At 39.8% G+C, this 16837-nt stretch overlaps 1 protein-coding gene across 1 annotated transcript; it reads right to left on the bottom strand.

Annotated features, from left to right (window-relative positions):
* Positions 1–1022: 1022 nt before the first annotated feature.
* rab39bb (RAB39B, member RAS oncogene family b) lies at positions 1023–16788 on the bottom strand. The gene is made up of 4 exons (XM_047582225.1): positions 16159–16788; positions 12510–12790; positions 7330–7510; positions 1023–6472 (listed from the first exon to the last, which is right to left on the bottom strand). Exons 2-4 carry the CDS (start codon positions 12722–12724, stop codon positions 6227–6229), a joined length of 642 nt encoding a protein of 213 aa, XP_047438181.1. The 5' UTR covers positions 12725–12790; positions 16159–16788; the 3' UTR covers positions 1023–6226.
* Between the last annotated feature and the right edge of the window lie 49 nt (positions 16789–16837).

The raw sequence follows: 16837 nt of genomic DNA on the forward strand, positions 1-16837 counted from the left end.
AGTAGACTAAGTCGTACACATCACCTGAGCATAATTTGGTTGAATTAGTTTGCAAAAAAATGGCTCTGGTTGTTTGTAGAACTATGTAATTAAGTGTAGATTTATTTTTGTCTCCATTAATTGAAACACACCCCATAGTCAAATCCAAATTAAGTGTGACCCCACTCATGTCCTGATCAGAACTGGGTCTGGCTACACCAGGCAAGTTTAGAGCCCGTTTTAAATAATTCAGGCAGTAATGGGTCTTTTTCATTCTTTGAGAAACTGACCTGATTTTATTCTGTTTACGGCATGTGTGTGAGCACTGGATCCCGTTCTTTCTTGAGGCCTTACTGATGAATGTATATGGCAAGTCCAAGCTCGCTGACAAAAGACATAAAACACATTCCTGTGATCAATTTAATTTAAAAACTAGTCAACTTGTCATGTGTTTACTTTTTTTGCCATAGGAAACGTCAGTAGAAATCTTAGAACTCATCAGCTCTCACTACATTTCAGCATTCTGTATTCAGACCTCTATTTATAGAGATTACATTAGCGCTAACTTGAAACAGTATTTAAGTCCTGATACACGACCACATCATAACACAAATACTGCATATGAGTACTCCAATACTTTAATGAGTTGGCCATTTGCTTTTTTTGGTTAAAGGTTTTGTCATATAATGAAAATTTTTTTTTGTTCTTTGCTTATTTCTTGTTGTCCAATTGGGTGTCGGTTTTAACTCTTACAGCTCAAATTGGACACATTTTCATTCACACTTTTCCATTTCCAACATTTCCTTACTGCTCGCTTCTTTCTTTTCGACAGAAGACCCGAATTAAGCAATTATTTCAGTAAAAATCCATTTCCTCTGGTTTACATACAGCCCTACTGCTCCTCTGTCAATTTTATTGTTAAACCTGTCAACCCTGCAGGCTAAAACCTCAACATCGGTTCTGCCTACTCATTTGATGATACTGATACCTGGAGAAATAAAAATACCCCTTGTGTGGGGGGAAAAAATTGCAAACAAAAGAGGTTATTTTTTCCAGTCACATTTTATTTTTTTCAGTACATTTCAGTTTGTTGATAGATAAGTAGAGCAGAGGAAGAGAAACTTTCCACTTCAACCCAAAAGGATTAGGGACTGATATACAGAATTTCCCTGTACTCCACAGAGGGATAAAAAGAACAAGAGGAACATCCTTTTTGTGGTGCCATGGCAGAAGAAGGGTTTACACTGAGGAACAGAAACCAACAGATACATGCTTTTGAGGACAAGTGACACATTGGTGAACTGTCAGAGAAGAGCGCAACTGAAGGTCAAACATGACAAAGAATCAAGTGACTGAAATCACTGGAGAATTTGTCGCGTGTTCAGTTTGTTTGAGATATTCAGGCTAATGTCTCGTGAACAGCGTGTCGGTTAAATTACTAGTTTTAATATTGTTAATTCACTGAAATACAATTATTTTGTTAAGGAAATTTCCTCAGATGTCACCAACACTTAGCGTTAAGCTAAGTAACATCTATTTCAGATGTCCTTTAAGTTGCAAATTGGTGGTTTTAGGAGAACATTTGTACTTTTTGGTAAGTTTGTATATATTTTTTTCTAGATGATTGGTATACCCACAGGCAGCAGGTTAGCGTAGTTTAACACAAAGGCGAGAAATGACAGGCCTACCTTTGGACGAGGTCAAGCTACCTGTTCTCACTGTCTAAGCTAACTGCAGGCAGATGTAGATTCATATTTATTGTAAATATTTGTGCAGTGTATTGGCATTAGCCCTACATCTGAGTGACAGAGCTAATAATGAGACAGTTACCTAGCAATTTAAAGAAACATACTCAAATATTTTCGCCATTTAAACAACTGCATCCCCTATCCCAAAATAATGCTAACTGGTGCCTACCTATATAGGAAAAGTAGTGCATGTTGGTTAAAACACTTATAATGTATGCAGCAGATAGAATATTTCATCCCTAGAGTTAGACGAATGTTCTTCAGGCTATGGCGTCATGCAGTGAGAGTCTATTTAGAAGAAAAGCATGGAAAATACGAACTAGGGCTAACCTTGAAGCTACACATGAAGCTACAGCCAGAATCTAAGTAGTTTAGCTTAGCATAGCATAATGAGCAGAAGAGTTCTCCCGAAAGGTGACAAAATAATTCAACTCAACCTCTGAAAGTTCTTTCACACAACCCAAAGAAGTTGTTACTTTTGGCCAGGAAGTAGTTTAGTAGTCTTTTCCAGAGTGGATGTTTCCCTGCAACGTTCTCTGACGGGAAATGTCCTTCCTGAAATATCAGTCTATTCTTTGAAACAGGTTGCCAAGCAGGGACTATAGATTCAAGGCAGAACCTTTTATTCATATTATACAACACCGCAGCTGTGTTGATAGCAACCGGTTTACTTAGTGTTTTCTGTGAAAGCAGCCTTGGCAAAACCAAACGCTGCTAAGGACCCTGGCAGAGAACGCTGCAGAGTGCCAGTAAATCACCCTGTACGTTCCCCTGGAAACGAGCCAAGGAGCAGATTACTTTGCTGTCAAACATGAACCTGCTTTCCATCATATGAATGACTTTCTTCAAAGTACCCTTCGCTCATCACTTCCCGGGTCCTGGCGTGACTTTGTCAGCACCTTCGAATGTTCATAACTTTTTATGCATGAGGTGCCTCAGATTTGTGATAGACTAAAGCGGTTCCATTGAGGGGTTTGGAAAATCAGCCAAAAAGTGCGTCTTTTAAGTTCAGTCATGTCACGTGACTCGCTAAAAGCCTGGGAGTTGGAGGAGGGATCTAATTTCCTTGACTCACAGGCCGCAGCTCAGAAAAGACCAAAGCATTAGCAGCCACTTCCAGATCGTAAGCAACTGACTGGCCTTCTGGGAAAGAAGAAGTCTCTCACTGTTTAGCTGCTGACAGCTTATTTCACACTGAAACAAACTGAAGCGTGTTTTACTGGAATCACTCAGGTCAGGTGCTTCCTCATGGTCAGTTTCCTGGACAGAAATATCAATCTGTCAATTTAAGAAGTTTTTCAACCACCAAGCTTCAAGAGGCAGAGAATTGAATAAAATAAAATTTGGTAAATATAAGTATATTTTAACTTGACATAAACATTATATTTCTTAGTCAGAAGATATTTTTGTTACTCTCTGACTACCTTGTACCTTAAAATATCAGCTCTTTGCTGCTCTGTTTTAAGCTTTCTGACAAATGCCTTGTAAGCAATCCAGTGAGTTTTTAAAAGTTATTTATTTATTTTTATTTTGTAAGAATCAGAACATTCTCAACCTGTTGGAAGTATCCTTTTTGGAGACATGTTGTTATTGGATTGTCTCAACCATCCAAGAATGAAGTTCATTTTAGATAATATTTCCTAATCAAGCTTCTTGTCATTGTTACGTTTCTATTGTAACCAACTAAAACCCCCTATTAGCTCCTCAGTGCTTTATCAGGACACATTTAACTAATGCAAATAAATTACTGACAGAAAACAACTAAAATTACTCCACTGCCGACATGGTATTTCATAGATTTTTATTTTATCTACTTAAATTTACAAGTTGGTGTTTTGATAAATATGCTTACTAGCTTGAACTGACGAGAACATTGATACCTCTTTCATTTCTGTGAATTAAAAATGAAGCTGCAGCTAATTAGCTTAGCTTAGCATGAAACCAGGAAATGGGCAGAAACGTCTAGCCGAGATATTAAGAGTTTATTAGTGAGGTTTAGATGATATTTATACTCACTTTTAGACAGTTTCCTAAGATTGTGCTAAGCTAACAGGCTGCTGGCAGTAGTTTCATGTTTACAGACGCAAGGGTATTATTAGAGCGAATAAGCAAGTTTTCCAAAGTGTGTTTTGCTTTATGCAGGGTGGGTATCTAGCTTGTGAAACTACACATGTCTGGGATCTGATGAAACTATCGGCAGTTGATAAAGAAAAGCACACCACGCAGGAGCCTGCAACCACACACAGACCTCCTGAGCTGGAAACTACTTGGGAACGTTCGAGTGTATCAGTAGACGCTGGTTGTGGGATTAAACGCAACCCTTGCAATCAAATTTCAGAAATGTGTGAGGGAGATGTCGAGCTTAGTTTCTTTTTATTCATGGATGAACTTTTGTTGATTGATCTTTTCTGTCTGGCAACAGCATTACCCTCACGTCAGGAAGGGACACCATAGTGCGTATAGCTGTGGAAATGGATTATTATTATTACTAGAATTGGAATAATTTCAGTCATTTATATCACCCTCATCGAAACTCATTCACACCCTTCTTATATGATAGTTCAGTGTAAAATCTCCCCAACTGATACATTCATGTAAAAAAGGAAAGGACACACACAAAAACTCTTTGGAAACACATACAAAAGAAGGCATACCGTGTGAGAGACTGAAGCACATATTGTACAGTATCCTCACAGGCTAATCTGTGCTGTGATCTTAGCAGGAATCAACATGGAAAAGTCGTTAAGGAATGCATGAAAGATTAATAGTAGAAGTTGAAAATAAAATCTTGAGCAGACCACAGTTTTTTCCTACTGCAACATCCCAATCAGATGAGAGTTTCTTCATATTGAGAGGAGTAGACCCTTAAATGGGAACTCTGCTGCTAAAGATTCTGAAATCTTTAGGTTCTGATCAAACCGTCTGCGTGCTCAAGTATTAAGGTATAGCTAACAATGCTAAAAATCTCTTTCTGTACCTTCTCTGGATTCAGATGAAAACAATTCATATATTTGGTGAAACACAGCATACATGGAGGTCAGCAAAAGCGGATGATTTTGTTTGTTGTAACTGGCGTGTCTACTCTTATGACCATCTTATACAGTGACTCTAATCTAGTGTAATTTCCAAGTAACCATGGCGGTTATATCCACCTGTAACACTTGAGAGTGTTAAACCGAAAACACAGAAAAGTGTTGTGGTTCCACGCTTGTGCACACTTAAAAAAAATAATAAAATAAAACAGACACCGCTTGCTCTGAACAGATTTTGACCTTGTAGTGTCTCCGTGCCTGTATCTGTTGGTAGGGTTACCAATTGGGCCGTCTTCACGCCATTGTCTCAGGGTGTAGTTTTTGTCTGCCATATGCGTGCATTGTGAGTAATGTTTGTGGAGTGCATTCCTCGTGTTTCCCTCTGTGTGGCCCGGTCCGCCTTGTCTTTTTTTTTTTTTTTTTACCTTCACAAAGGAACATATCACCAGTTTGCTTGTTTTCACTGTTCTGACGTCCCAAACGAGGCTCCACAGTTAAGACGGACTTGGCTATTAAGGTGCTTTCTGGCTTCAACATTCCTATTAATCCTTAGCAAGTGTCCATCAAAAGGCAGACAATTAGGAGTTCATAAGATAGTCCGACAAGACCACCTCAGTCAGTTAAGCTGTACACGTTGTCTACTCCTTTCTTAGGGACTCCTTTAGGAACTGGATGGGTGACAGTGCTTTGTTAGTGGTATTTAGCTGAATGATGGTGGCTGTGGCCATGTACTCAATGTCACTGAGCTCACCGTAGGTCTAATTGCTCCAAAGAGAAATAAATCAGTGGTCCAGGGAGGAAATTGTCCTTCCCTTGTTGTTTTAAGGACCTCCATGACTCCTCCACTGAGCTCTGATGGTGGAATGTGGAGCAAGGTGTCAGCACTGGAGCAACTCTTAACGAGGAAGATTTTATTTAAGTGTATTGAATTTTATCTTATAATTTTTGGATGGAAATTCAAAGGAGGATGTTAGACACTAACGTAAAGGTGATCGGTTTCTATGTGACCATGTAATTGCATATTGATAGGAGAAGGTTAGTGGGAGGAGAGGTGAAGTAAGAGACGATGGGAGGGAGAGATGAAACGAGTCATACTTTGACAAAGAACCAAAACGGATCTTCTTCCTAAGGCCTTTGTAAGACTTTCAGGGAAGGGTTTTCAGGAAAGAAGCCCAAAAGTAAACTCAAGCAATCTTGGGAGCTCAAATAAGAATCTGTAATCCTTCCCTTCCAAGACAGACATGGGCACGACCCTTTCTGCCCACCGTCATGGTGTTCTTATCCACATTCTACCAGCGTTTTCATCCCTCAAACATCCCATTCCATATCCAGTCTGAAGAAAAAACAGAGGGTTACAAACAGTTTCAGTCAGAGGGCCGACTCCTCAGTCCGTCAGCCACTCACACCCCTCTGAATCCTTCACTCCCCTTAAAACCTTCAGTCCCATCTTCCAGAACCTTTCCCAGATCAACAGAGACAGCGGCGGTCGCTCTTGGTCACCTCCTCCGACGAGTGAACCACGTTGGGCACAAACCCGCTCTTGACGCCCTCCCAGCCCTCCTGAATTGTGATGTCGCCGGACCGCACCAAGGCGAAGATGTCTCTGGTCAGCTCGGTGAAGGCATGCTCCACGTTGATGGCATCGCGGGCCGACGTCTCGACGTAGCGCATCCCGTACGCCCCTGCCAGCTTCTCTGCTTCTTGGCGGGTTACCTACAACATCAGATGAGTTTGGATGAAGCTTTCCATGTGTGAACACGCGCGTCCTTCCAGAAGGAATTTCTCAATGAACACAACTTGTTTGATTGTCAAATGCCAATCCATCTCATTCTGAAGCATAATAATTGCTAATCGCTAATAATTGCACATTGCTAAATAATTTCAATGCATTTGGAGTGTGCTGAAATAAGACTTCAAATCCTGTGCACTGATTAGCATCACTTACAGATTTGAGATGGCTGCTAAGTAGCTGTTGAATAAGCCTCCGAGTGAACAGATCAAGATCAGAACACAGTGGTTAAGACAGGAAATCTTATGTTATTTCCTGGTTTATTTTATCTGAATACTGCTCTCGCAAGAATGTGTGAACAGAGCATTTTGCAGCATCATCCACTACTCCCCAGGGACAATTAAAAAAACAGTGACGGTTTGCCTGTGAGCCAAATAGGTGCTGATCTAAATGTGAACCAAAGCTTATTTTTAGTACACCAGACTGCTGAATCAGCCACAGTGTGAAGTGTGCACCAAATATTACAGTGCTTTGTTCAATGTTGACTCGTTCATGAGGCACTGGTCATGCATTTCACCACATTATTTAAATACACTACCAGTCAAAGGTTTGGACACTTATTTAACTCAATAAGAAAGTGAGTCCAAACGTCTGACTGACTATTTTGTCCTTTCTTACTTTTCATTAACAATGTATAGTCAATTTGCTCTGTTTTACTGTACTTTGCTCTTTAATCACCCCTTGGTACTGAAATGTCCCCCAAGTTCTATCTTATTTTAATTGTATATTGCTTAGCATTAAAGTAACATGTTCTCAGAATGCAACTTCCTGATACACTCACCTGGCGCTGCGCCTCCAGGTCACACTTGTGGCCAACCAAAAGGAAGACGATGCTGTGTGGCTGGACGTGGCTACGAGCTTCCTCCAGCCAATCGTGAACGTTCTGGAAGGAGCGCCGATTGGTGATGTCGAAGAGGAGGAGCCCGCCCACAGAGTTACGGTAGTAAGCCCTGGTAATGGATCTGCAAAGACAGTAAAGACACGTGAGAATGAGTGCAGGTCGGGGTAGTAGTTTACAGTTGTAATGGCTACAGATTTACTACTCTAATGTCCTAGGGCATGTTTCAAACAAGAATTTTCATGTAATTTAAAATAGATTTATTTAAATTTTGTGCATCTATAAGAAGCAGGACATGAAACACATGGTAGAAAACCTCTGTCATTGTCACTGGCAGATTGTGTCTGTAGATAGCTAGCTATTTAAGGCTAATTTTAACTGCATTGGTTGCAAACATTCCCAGGTTATTTTTTCATGTATTTAGCAAATTTGTGTTGTAAAGAGGTCTTATGTGTACATATTTATATGTGATATATGCTAAAATAAAGAATAAGTCCAAAAAATATGTAAATTCAGACTAATTGCATTTTTTAATGTTAATCTTGGGTGTTTAGCATACATTCTTAGACAAGTGAGATCCTAGTTAAATTTATTCATAGTATTTTCAAGATAATCTTATAACAGAAAAAGCATTTAGAAAACACTGGCTAGTGTTATGGATTGGGTAATACTGGATGAAAAATGATTGAACAAAAGGTAGAGTGGCTTAGGATGAATATGGACCATGTCATGTTAAGTGACAAATATCTGACATTCCGTAGTGTTACGGCTGTTTTCTAGTGCCTGGTGAGCGTCTGTGACTAGCCTAGCATAGGCCAGCTAATTAGTAGCACTTCCGGTTTCCTCTTTTGAATAACTAATACAGACAACCACCACCTGATGGTAGAGGTTATTTCCTTTTACACAGACACATATGTGGCAACTGGTTGTTGACTGTAGTCTTTAAATTCATTGGCAGATTTTTGGTCCAAACACAGCTGGCAATGCCACAGTTGGCCTTTGTTGCTGGTAGTTCTTTGATGCCATTTTGGTGTGTCTTTGGTGTGCCTTCAAGTGGCCTAAATAAAAGAGATGCCAATGTTAGCATAAAATCCGTAACTGTAGCATCCAGTCCCACTGAAACCTCAACTATATCATTATTGTGCTGTTGTTAATTGTCCATTTCGTGACATAACTATGACGTAGCACAAAAAATGGCACATGTTCCCTGGCCTTCCAAGTAACAGTGACAAGTAACAGCAGCAATAAGCGAGCTAGCCCATATGCTAATCCATCTATAGCACAGATACAAATTCACTGATTGATTAAATCTTTCCACTTCTTTTCAATAAAGTTTTTGGAAATTTGCAGAGAAAATAAAATACATCCGAAGGGAGAGCTAATCTGAGGGATGGGGGGATGTGATGTGAGGAGGAAACAGAAGTGACGAATGTGTCAGGTGGAGGAGCTGGGAATTTCATATAGCACATCATGTGCCAATTTTGGAATAACAATAATATCAGTATCAGCTGTTAAGAAACCAGTATTAGTGGAGTTTAACTATAATCGCGCTGTTTGAATTTACGTAACCGCTTCACCACAGCAATCCGACTGGGAGGAGAAATGCTGCTAGCGCTTGACAAGATGTGACACCTCGCATGCACACAAACACACACCAACCGCCTCATGATGCGGCCCTCTTCCCACAGCATCTTCAAAAAGACGACGCGATGATGAATAGAGGGGGAAGGATAATTACAGGCTTGAGGTAGAGACGGAAAGAGAGACGAGTCATGAAAGAGGAAGAGGGGAGGATTAGTCAAGAGAGGATACAGTAAAAGAGGAGGAGGAGATGGCAAAAAAAAGTGTGCAAGTGATTCATTCGGTTTGACATGCAGGTTCTTAATATATATTTATGGATGCAAGCACCACGCAGATGAAACAATGACTAAGAGACCTGCGTTGGTAGAGAAGAACTGAAAATGAGTTGGATTCAAACTGCAGTGTCACTTTATTTTTTATTTAGTTTATCACTATGCAAGAGCTTACTGTATATACTGCATTCATATTGAATCATAAAAAGCAAATCAAGTGATGAATTGAAATCCGATGCTCCATCCATGTCCAAAACATAAAACTAGTTATTGAAAAATTCAAATTTTAATAAAAATTTCTTTCTAAGGAACACTCAGACTCCTCTAAAATGTCATCTTGGTGTTTTGCATTCAGTCTGAAAAAGATTTGATTTGTCCTTCGGTCTCAGAGAGACTTGCTGCAGTTGCCATGGCGGCACCCATCATCTTGACAGGTGAGACACGTCTCCTTCTGTCAAGGTGATGAGTCGCGCAATGTGTGTGCATGCGTGTGTGAAGACCTATGAGACATACTGTATATTTCTATGGTTATATTTTACCCTCTGTGTATGTCCTGAAGGTTCTGTTCTGAGGGGAAAATCTAATCAATCAAACAGGCTTTACAGGTGACTGACACACTGATAATGAGGTGGACACTGTAGAAAATGGAAGCAAAAAGACATGACAAGAAAGTGAAAATTAACTTTGGTCACAAGCTACAACACGTTGTTCTATTAAAGTTGGTCCATTTGCTTGTCAACCTCTCAACAATTTCTCTTCCTCCTCCATACACCTTGGTGTATTGCAGATATACACTAATCAGTCATAACATTATGACCACCTTCCTAATATTGTGTAGGTCTCTCTTGTGCCTCCAAAACAGTTGGGACGCATCAGTGAATGGACATGGGTCTACTGAGGTGTCTGGTAAAAGGATGTTGTTAGTGGGGGCTTCAGCCATACTGCATATCCAGTGTTTTGTTCTCTCCAAATAAATGAAATGTTATATTTGGAAAATACACAATTTTCCTAGTTATCAAGTCAGTTATCGTTGGGTGCTGTCAGTTTCTGGGACGTTATGAGTAGTATTAGGTGTATATACATTGGGTGTTGTTGGTCTATCTCGTTGCCAGGGGCAGTGGTGTTTTTTTTTTGTGTTTTTTTTCGAGAAATAATCAACCCTGATTATTGGTAATTTACCAATCAGAATCAAGGACTCAAGAGAGCCGTGTTCTAAGTCAAAGTAATGTTCACATGAATGCCAGGTCCACTAATTGTCCAGCAGATGCTCACCGTTATTTATTTCTCATGTCAGTGTATGTATCTGAATATGTCTCTTAGCCTAACCTCCTGTTCCCCAGAAATGTTACTACACTTTGCGACAACTCACACCGCAATAACTGTGACTGGTCCAAAATGGATTTTTTTCTCACTCGTGTCTCTCAGCAACATCTTAAACATGTATTATACTCATTCTGCCCTTACAGTGAATTTCATAAATGTGTAAGATGATATTAAGTCTTCTTTAAAGCTTTCATAGCATTTTACTATGAATCCACTATTAATGAGTCTTTCCAGAGACCTGTGTATATTAATGACACTGGGGATGTACAAGACATCCAGAAGGAACTAAGCAGAGTATGGATAAACATTTATCCAGATACATGTCAAACACACCATAGTATCCAAGCTACTGATTACTATTCTTTGTGCACTGTGGTCCATCCCTTCAAACTTTTTTTTATTACATCAGTATAGTGTGCAGACAGTCGACAGCATTCAGAAGCTTTTTCCGTGCAGGTGTATCTGAGTTTCTTTGCAGTTTGCATATTCACAACATGACGTTTACATGTGCAAACACATGTTCAGAAATTCTGGATAGGTACTGATTCACGCCACTTTTGTTGCCGCCGGGCCAGTTCAGTCTAGAGGCTTTTCATGATTCTGAATTTCTGTTTTTTTGGAACGCCTGTAGTCGCTTACTCTGCTTGCACCCCCTACAAATCTCATTTGAATAACTGCTCAGCCCGTGCAGATTAAAAGTGGTCATTCAAGTTCTGAGGCATCCAGGCCATGTTGCTAGGTTCTTGACACTTAACATATTTTTCTTCAAGTGAAACTATTTCTTAGATCCTTATATTTACTGTAATAAAAACAGTTTATTTCCTCATTTGCCTAAAATAATATTAAACTGTCACTTGTTGGACACACTTTTTGTATGATGTCAGCTGTTAAAACATTTTTTCCCCCTCAGTGCTGTAAAGCAGGTGGTCTGGGTTCCTGTGGAATATACGTTGACATATTTCACACTCAAATGACTTTCAGTTCCCAAACCAATCAAAATTCAAACCACAAGTTCCTCGTTGTCCTCACTGTTGGGGACTGCTGGCTTCCCCAGAGATGTCTCTCTTTAATTTTTTTGCTGTTTCTTTGTTATTAATCAGACAAAGTGCAATTACTCCTACTACTCCACCTAAACTCCTCCTACTCCTAGTCCTGACTTTTGACTGGAAAGACGTTGTTACATGCAGTACGGCTTGATATTTGTGCAGTTACACATGTGCACTTTTCAGTTGCAAATGGGAGCAAAGGTTTCACTAGAAATGTCCTCTGATTTGATGAAAGTGAAACAGAACTGTGTCAAGGAAAAATGGGGTACACCTGCAAGCAGAAAACACCAACCAAACTGTGAAGCATGGAGGTAGCAGCATCATATTGTGTTGGTGCTATTCAGAAAATAAATGTCATCACAAGTAAGGAAGATTTTATAAGGATATACTAAAGCAATAGCTCAAGACATCAAGAGGTTAAAGCTTAGTTATAAATAGGCCTTCTAAATGGACAATGACCCCAAGCATAGGCCTACTTACCAAGCTGAGGCAAAATGGCTTAACGACAACAAAGTCTAGGTATTGTACCATAATCCAGTAAACATTTGTGGACAGAACTGAAAAAGTGTGTGCAAGCCAGGAGGCCAACAAACCTGAGTCAGTGCCACCAGCTCTGTTGGGAGGAATGGGCTAAAAATGAATTCAACCTATTGGACGGAGATTGCCAAAGGCTACCAGAAATATTTGAACTAACCAGAGTCAGGAAATTGCCTTAAAGTATCTTAATATTTAAATGTTATGCTATTCCACAATTCAAATCAAGATTTGTCCCATCAAATGTATCAAAATAGTTATGTAATTTTTAAAAGTGAGGTGTAGTCACTAGATGAAGTACCTCAGGTTACAAATCTCCACATGTTACTATGGGAGTACACCAACACACACACTCTGCTCTCCTCACCTGAAGCGCTCCTGTCCCGCCGTGTCCCAGATCTGCAGCTTGATCCGTTTCCCCGGCTCGATCTCCACCAGCCGGGAGAAGAAGTCCACGCCCACGGTGGGGTCGGACACCTGGGCGAAGCGGCCCTCCGTGAACCGCCGGATCAGACATGACTTGCCCACCGTGGAGTCCCCGATGACGATCAGCCGGAACTGATAGAGCCATATCGCCTCCATGACTTGGCTTTGCCTGTCTGTCGATCTCCAGGCGCCTCCGTCTGTCTGTCTGTTTCTGTGTGAGCGCTGCATGAAGGAGTGAAAGAAAGAGAAAGATGAAGAAAAAGAGGAAACAAAAATAGTGGATTTTGACTCGAAAATAGACTGATTTGAATCCTGTGGACTACTTCCTCTTTTTGCTTAAGCCCTGTTGATTTAACAGTCAATTTGTCCCTGAGGCAATACTTCAAGTATAACCAGCTCCTATATAACTCCTAGTTCTACTTCATTAGTGTCTCTTTCAGGTAGTTGTGTTAAGAGAGACAGCCACAGGGGCTGAAAAATGAAAACTGCAGTTTCTCAAATGTCCACTTGGGGTTGGTTCTGAAAGAGAACAGGCTAAATACAGCTGAGGGGGTTTCCGCTTTAAGTTTCAGAGGTGTCCTCACAGGTTGCCAGCTGTAGGTGCCACCTGCCTTCCGTAGTGTCTCTCATATCAAGATGGCCACGGCCACAGCCATCACACTGAGCTTCAAAACCAGTCTCCTTGGAATTGCAAGGAACATTAATGGTATAGATGAGGACAAAGGCAGTATCTTGACAAAAATAGCAAAAAAAAAATTATACTCTATTAAAACAAATGAAATAATTGTTCAATACAATCAAAGACTTTTTGCAACAGCAACAATTAATTCCATGGAATTCATCACAGTTTTAAGCTGTTTAGGGTTTTTATTTAAAGCCTTACACTGCAATGCAGCTCGACTTAGTGTAAGTAAAATATAGTCGAGTTTAAATGTATTTTATTAACTCAAAAACATGACCTTAATTTGGCCATTTATCCAAATGTCTGCCTTCCCTCTGCCAAAATGTACTATAACTAGCTTACTGTGCTGCATTCAGTGCGTGATTCAATTAAAACCACGAGGTATAAGAGAAAATCCTCTTATGCTTTCCCAGTCACTTGATGGCATCAGTTATTGCTTTAATAAAAGCCTGCTTCTCGGATTATTGGTCTAATGCCTTTTTTGATATGAATGAGTGGCTTTTCACATAATAAAGTGCTGACTATGTTGGACCAAAGCAGCATTCTGTGCATTTAGATCTGGTGACATTTCTTATTCTTCATGATAACCAGTGAGAAGTGCTTTCAAGTACTATACTAGTAAAGGTTTGTTAAGGGCTGATGTCCCTGTTTCCAAGTTGAGATATTTCCACTTGACGTCTTTTAAAGGGGACGTATTGTAGTTTTCACTCTACAACATTCCTTTGCAGATCATTTCTTTATATACTTTTTGAAGAAAGTGCATATATCTATTTTTTCTTTTCCCAAAAGACCCAACACAAACCATCATTAATACATAAATATCCCATTAATTGGCTTAATAACTACCAAAATATTAAGGTAAAAAGAAGCAGTAAGCTTTACTCCATCTAGTCCAATCCTTAGTTATTGATGCATATGCACCCGTGCCTTGCTTTACATTACTACTGAACAATAAGGTTAGAAAAATCTTAATGATGGCATATTGCACATTTGAAAATACATACGATACATTTTTTAAGTTGTTTATTTTCCCAAAACTCTGTTGTATCAGGCTGTAGTATCTTGTCATATTACATCCTGTTGTGTCATATTGTATGGTATGGTGCCATATTTCATCGTATTGTGTCATATCGCAACGCGACGTATTGACTGATGTAATTTCATATTGTATCATGTGATAATGTACCATATTGTATCATATCATATCATATTGTATTGTATATTGTATTATATACAATATCGTATCATATTGTATCGTATCGTATCGAATCGTATTGTATCGTATCGTATCGTATCGTATCGGATCGGATCGCATCACATCGTATGGCGTTGTATCGTTTTGTATCATGTGATATCGTATCATACTGTTCACATCGCACCGCATTGTATTGTTTGATATCATTTCATATCGCATCGTATCGTGTCGTATCGCATCATGTCATATTGTGTCATAGTGTGTTATATCGGGTCATATTTTGTCATATCGTACCATGATATTTTGTCGTATTGTATCGCATTCTGTCCTGTCATAATGTGTCACATCATATTATATTGTGTCATGTATCGTACTGTATTGTGCCAAATCATTTCCTATCATGTCGTATTGTGTGCTTTTAGCACAGTATGTTTTTTTAAAATTAAAATCACACTATCATTACAACATCAGTCCCTCTAACACAACATTTAAGTGTGATTTATATCTAATAATCAACTTCAAAGAGCCGCACTTACCCTTTAACACAATGCAGATAAAGCCTTTAAGATTGTCAACGTGCTCTTGTGTTGCATGTCCTGACTGATGGTAGTGAACACATCTGATGTTGTTTTGTCAGATTTTGAACCAGTGATGCATTACTTTGCTGTTTGTCCCCTCAGAGACTTTTTAAACATTAAATAAAAGAGATTGAACATGCTTGTCATTGACACTACTTTTGACCAAATAGGATTATGTTTGTTTTGTTTGTTTAGCAAGGAGGCAGTTTAAATGACACAACAATCCTATAATATAGAGAAAAAGACTACAGGAACATGTATGTGCTCATGCATATTCTCTACAAGCAGTAAAATGATAAATATTTCTCATTTATTGGTTTTTAGAAATGTGTGCAGAAATACATGCAAGCTACAGCTTTAGCAAAGAGATGAGTAATAATTGAAATATTTATTTTTTGAGAGAGAAATGATAAATGGTAACTTTAGCATTTATTTATTCATATGCAACTCTTTTGGTGCAACTTCAGATTTCCACCTACATCTTCTATATTGTAGCTTCTATACATTATGCACGATGGTTGTTTCCAAACAAGCCTTGTGGCGGGCAGAGAGCCAGACCCACGCAGCCTCCCATCACCCCCCTGTGCGTCTCTGTAGAGTCGGGTTGCGTAGCTCGGTCGGTATGCAAACATTAGTGGCCGAATCCCCGGTGAATAGCAGCCTTATGGGCTCTCAAACCGGATGGACCGTTTGGAGATCCTTCCACCACGACGCACAGCGCACATCACATATCCAACCCTTACAGATGTGACTACTTGTGATCAGAAACTAAATATTTGACTTTTCTTCGACTTATCTTTTACAGTAGGTGTGTTTCAGGTGATGTGTGAGCACCGTGGATACATTTTAATGTCATTTTGTTGTATTTAAATCTCATCAGACAACAATATTTACCAGAAAACAGAGCTTCAATTTGTTATTTGCACATTTTACGCACGGTACAGTGACGATTATGGACTGTATAAGGACACAACCTATAGGCCTACTTATAAAACACTCATATAGTCTCATATTACAGGCTATTATTAAACTAGCGCACAAATGGAGGACATTCCGTTCATAATTTCTTAAACCACTTTAAAATGTCCTATTAATAAGTAACGGTTACAGTTATAGTATATAAAAAATAACCTACTCGATACAGGAGTGGAGTCCACTTTAGGCCACAATGGTTGTTCTTAGCTGCTCAGGACCAGGCTGGTGTGGACTCCATAGCACCGAGAAGTCTGGCTAAATCGATACTGGGGGCGCAGCGAAAATAACCGACACGGTGCCAAAGCCTCGGGGAGTCGATGTTTGCCTCGACGACAGAGGCTGGTGTACAGCAGGCCCTGGAGTCAGGGCTGGTTTCCTTGTTAATGTCAGGGCCCGATCGAGAGCTCAAAGGAAGGAAGAAAAAAACGCATCCAGAGCAGGTGCAATAAAAGACGGATCCTGCGCTTTCGCGGAGCCACGAATAGACAAAGCCTCTGTTCTCTTTCCACGCCGAGAAACGTCGGATGTCTACGACGGCAGGATGCTCGCTGTCAGAGGGGAATCCCGCGATATCATTTCTGTGTTTGCTGAGTGTTTGTAGGTTTTCGCTGCTGATGAAATGGCAGCAGTAGCAGCAGCATCATATAGCCTGACTCATCCCGCATCAGTACCACTACCGTAACGCAGCGCGCAGAGGCGCAAGACGAAGAGGAACCGTGGAGGTTTTACAGGAGGGACGCTCGCAGGGACACTAATACTAGATATATAAAAACAACCACAAACTAAAAAACAATATTTTATTGAAACGGATAATCTATCTATCTATCTATCTATCTATC

The sequence above is a fragment of the Mugil cephalus genome, chromosome 1, assembly GCF_022458985.1.
Source record: "Mugil cephalus isolate CIBA_MC_2020 chromosome 1, CIBA_Mcephalus_1.1, whole genome shotgun sequence".
Lineage (NCBI taxonomy): Eukaryota > Metazoa > Chordata > Actinopteri > Mugiliformes > Mugilidae > Mugil > Mugil cephalus.

Bases quoted from the DNA above. Each gene is read 5' to 3' on its own strand.
- rab39bb (XM_047582225.1), bottom strand. From the start codon at position 12,724: ATGGAGGCGATATGGCTCTATCAGTTCCGGCTGATCGTCATCGGGGAC. The intron at 7,511-12,509 runs GTGAGGAGAGCA...CTGTCTTTGCAG, and splicing joins GCGGGACAGGAGCGCTTCAG to ATCCATTACCAGGGCTTACT. The intron at 6,473-7,329 runs GTGAGTGTATCA...CTGATGTTGTAG, and splicing joins ACCTGGAGGCGCAGCGCCAG to GTAACCCGCCAAGAAGCAGA.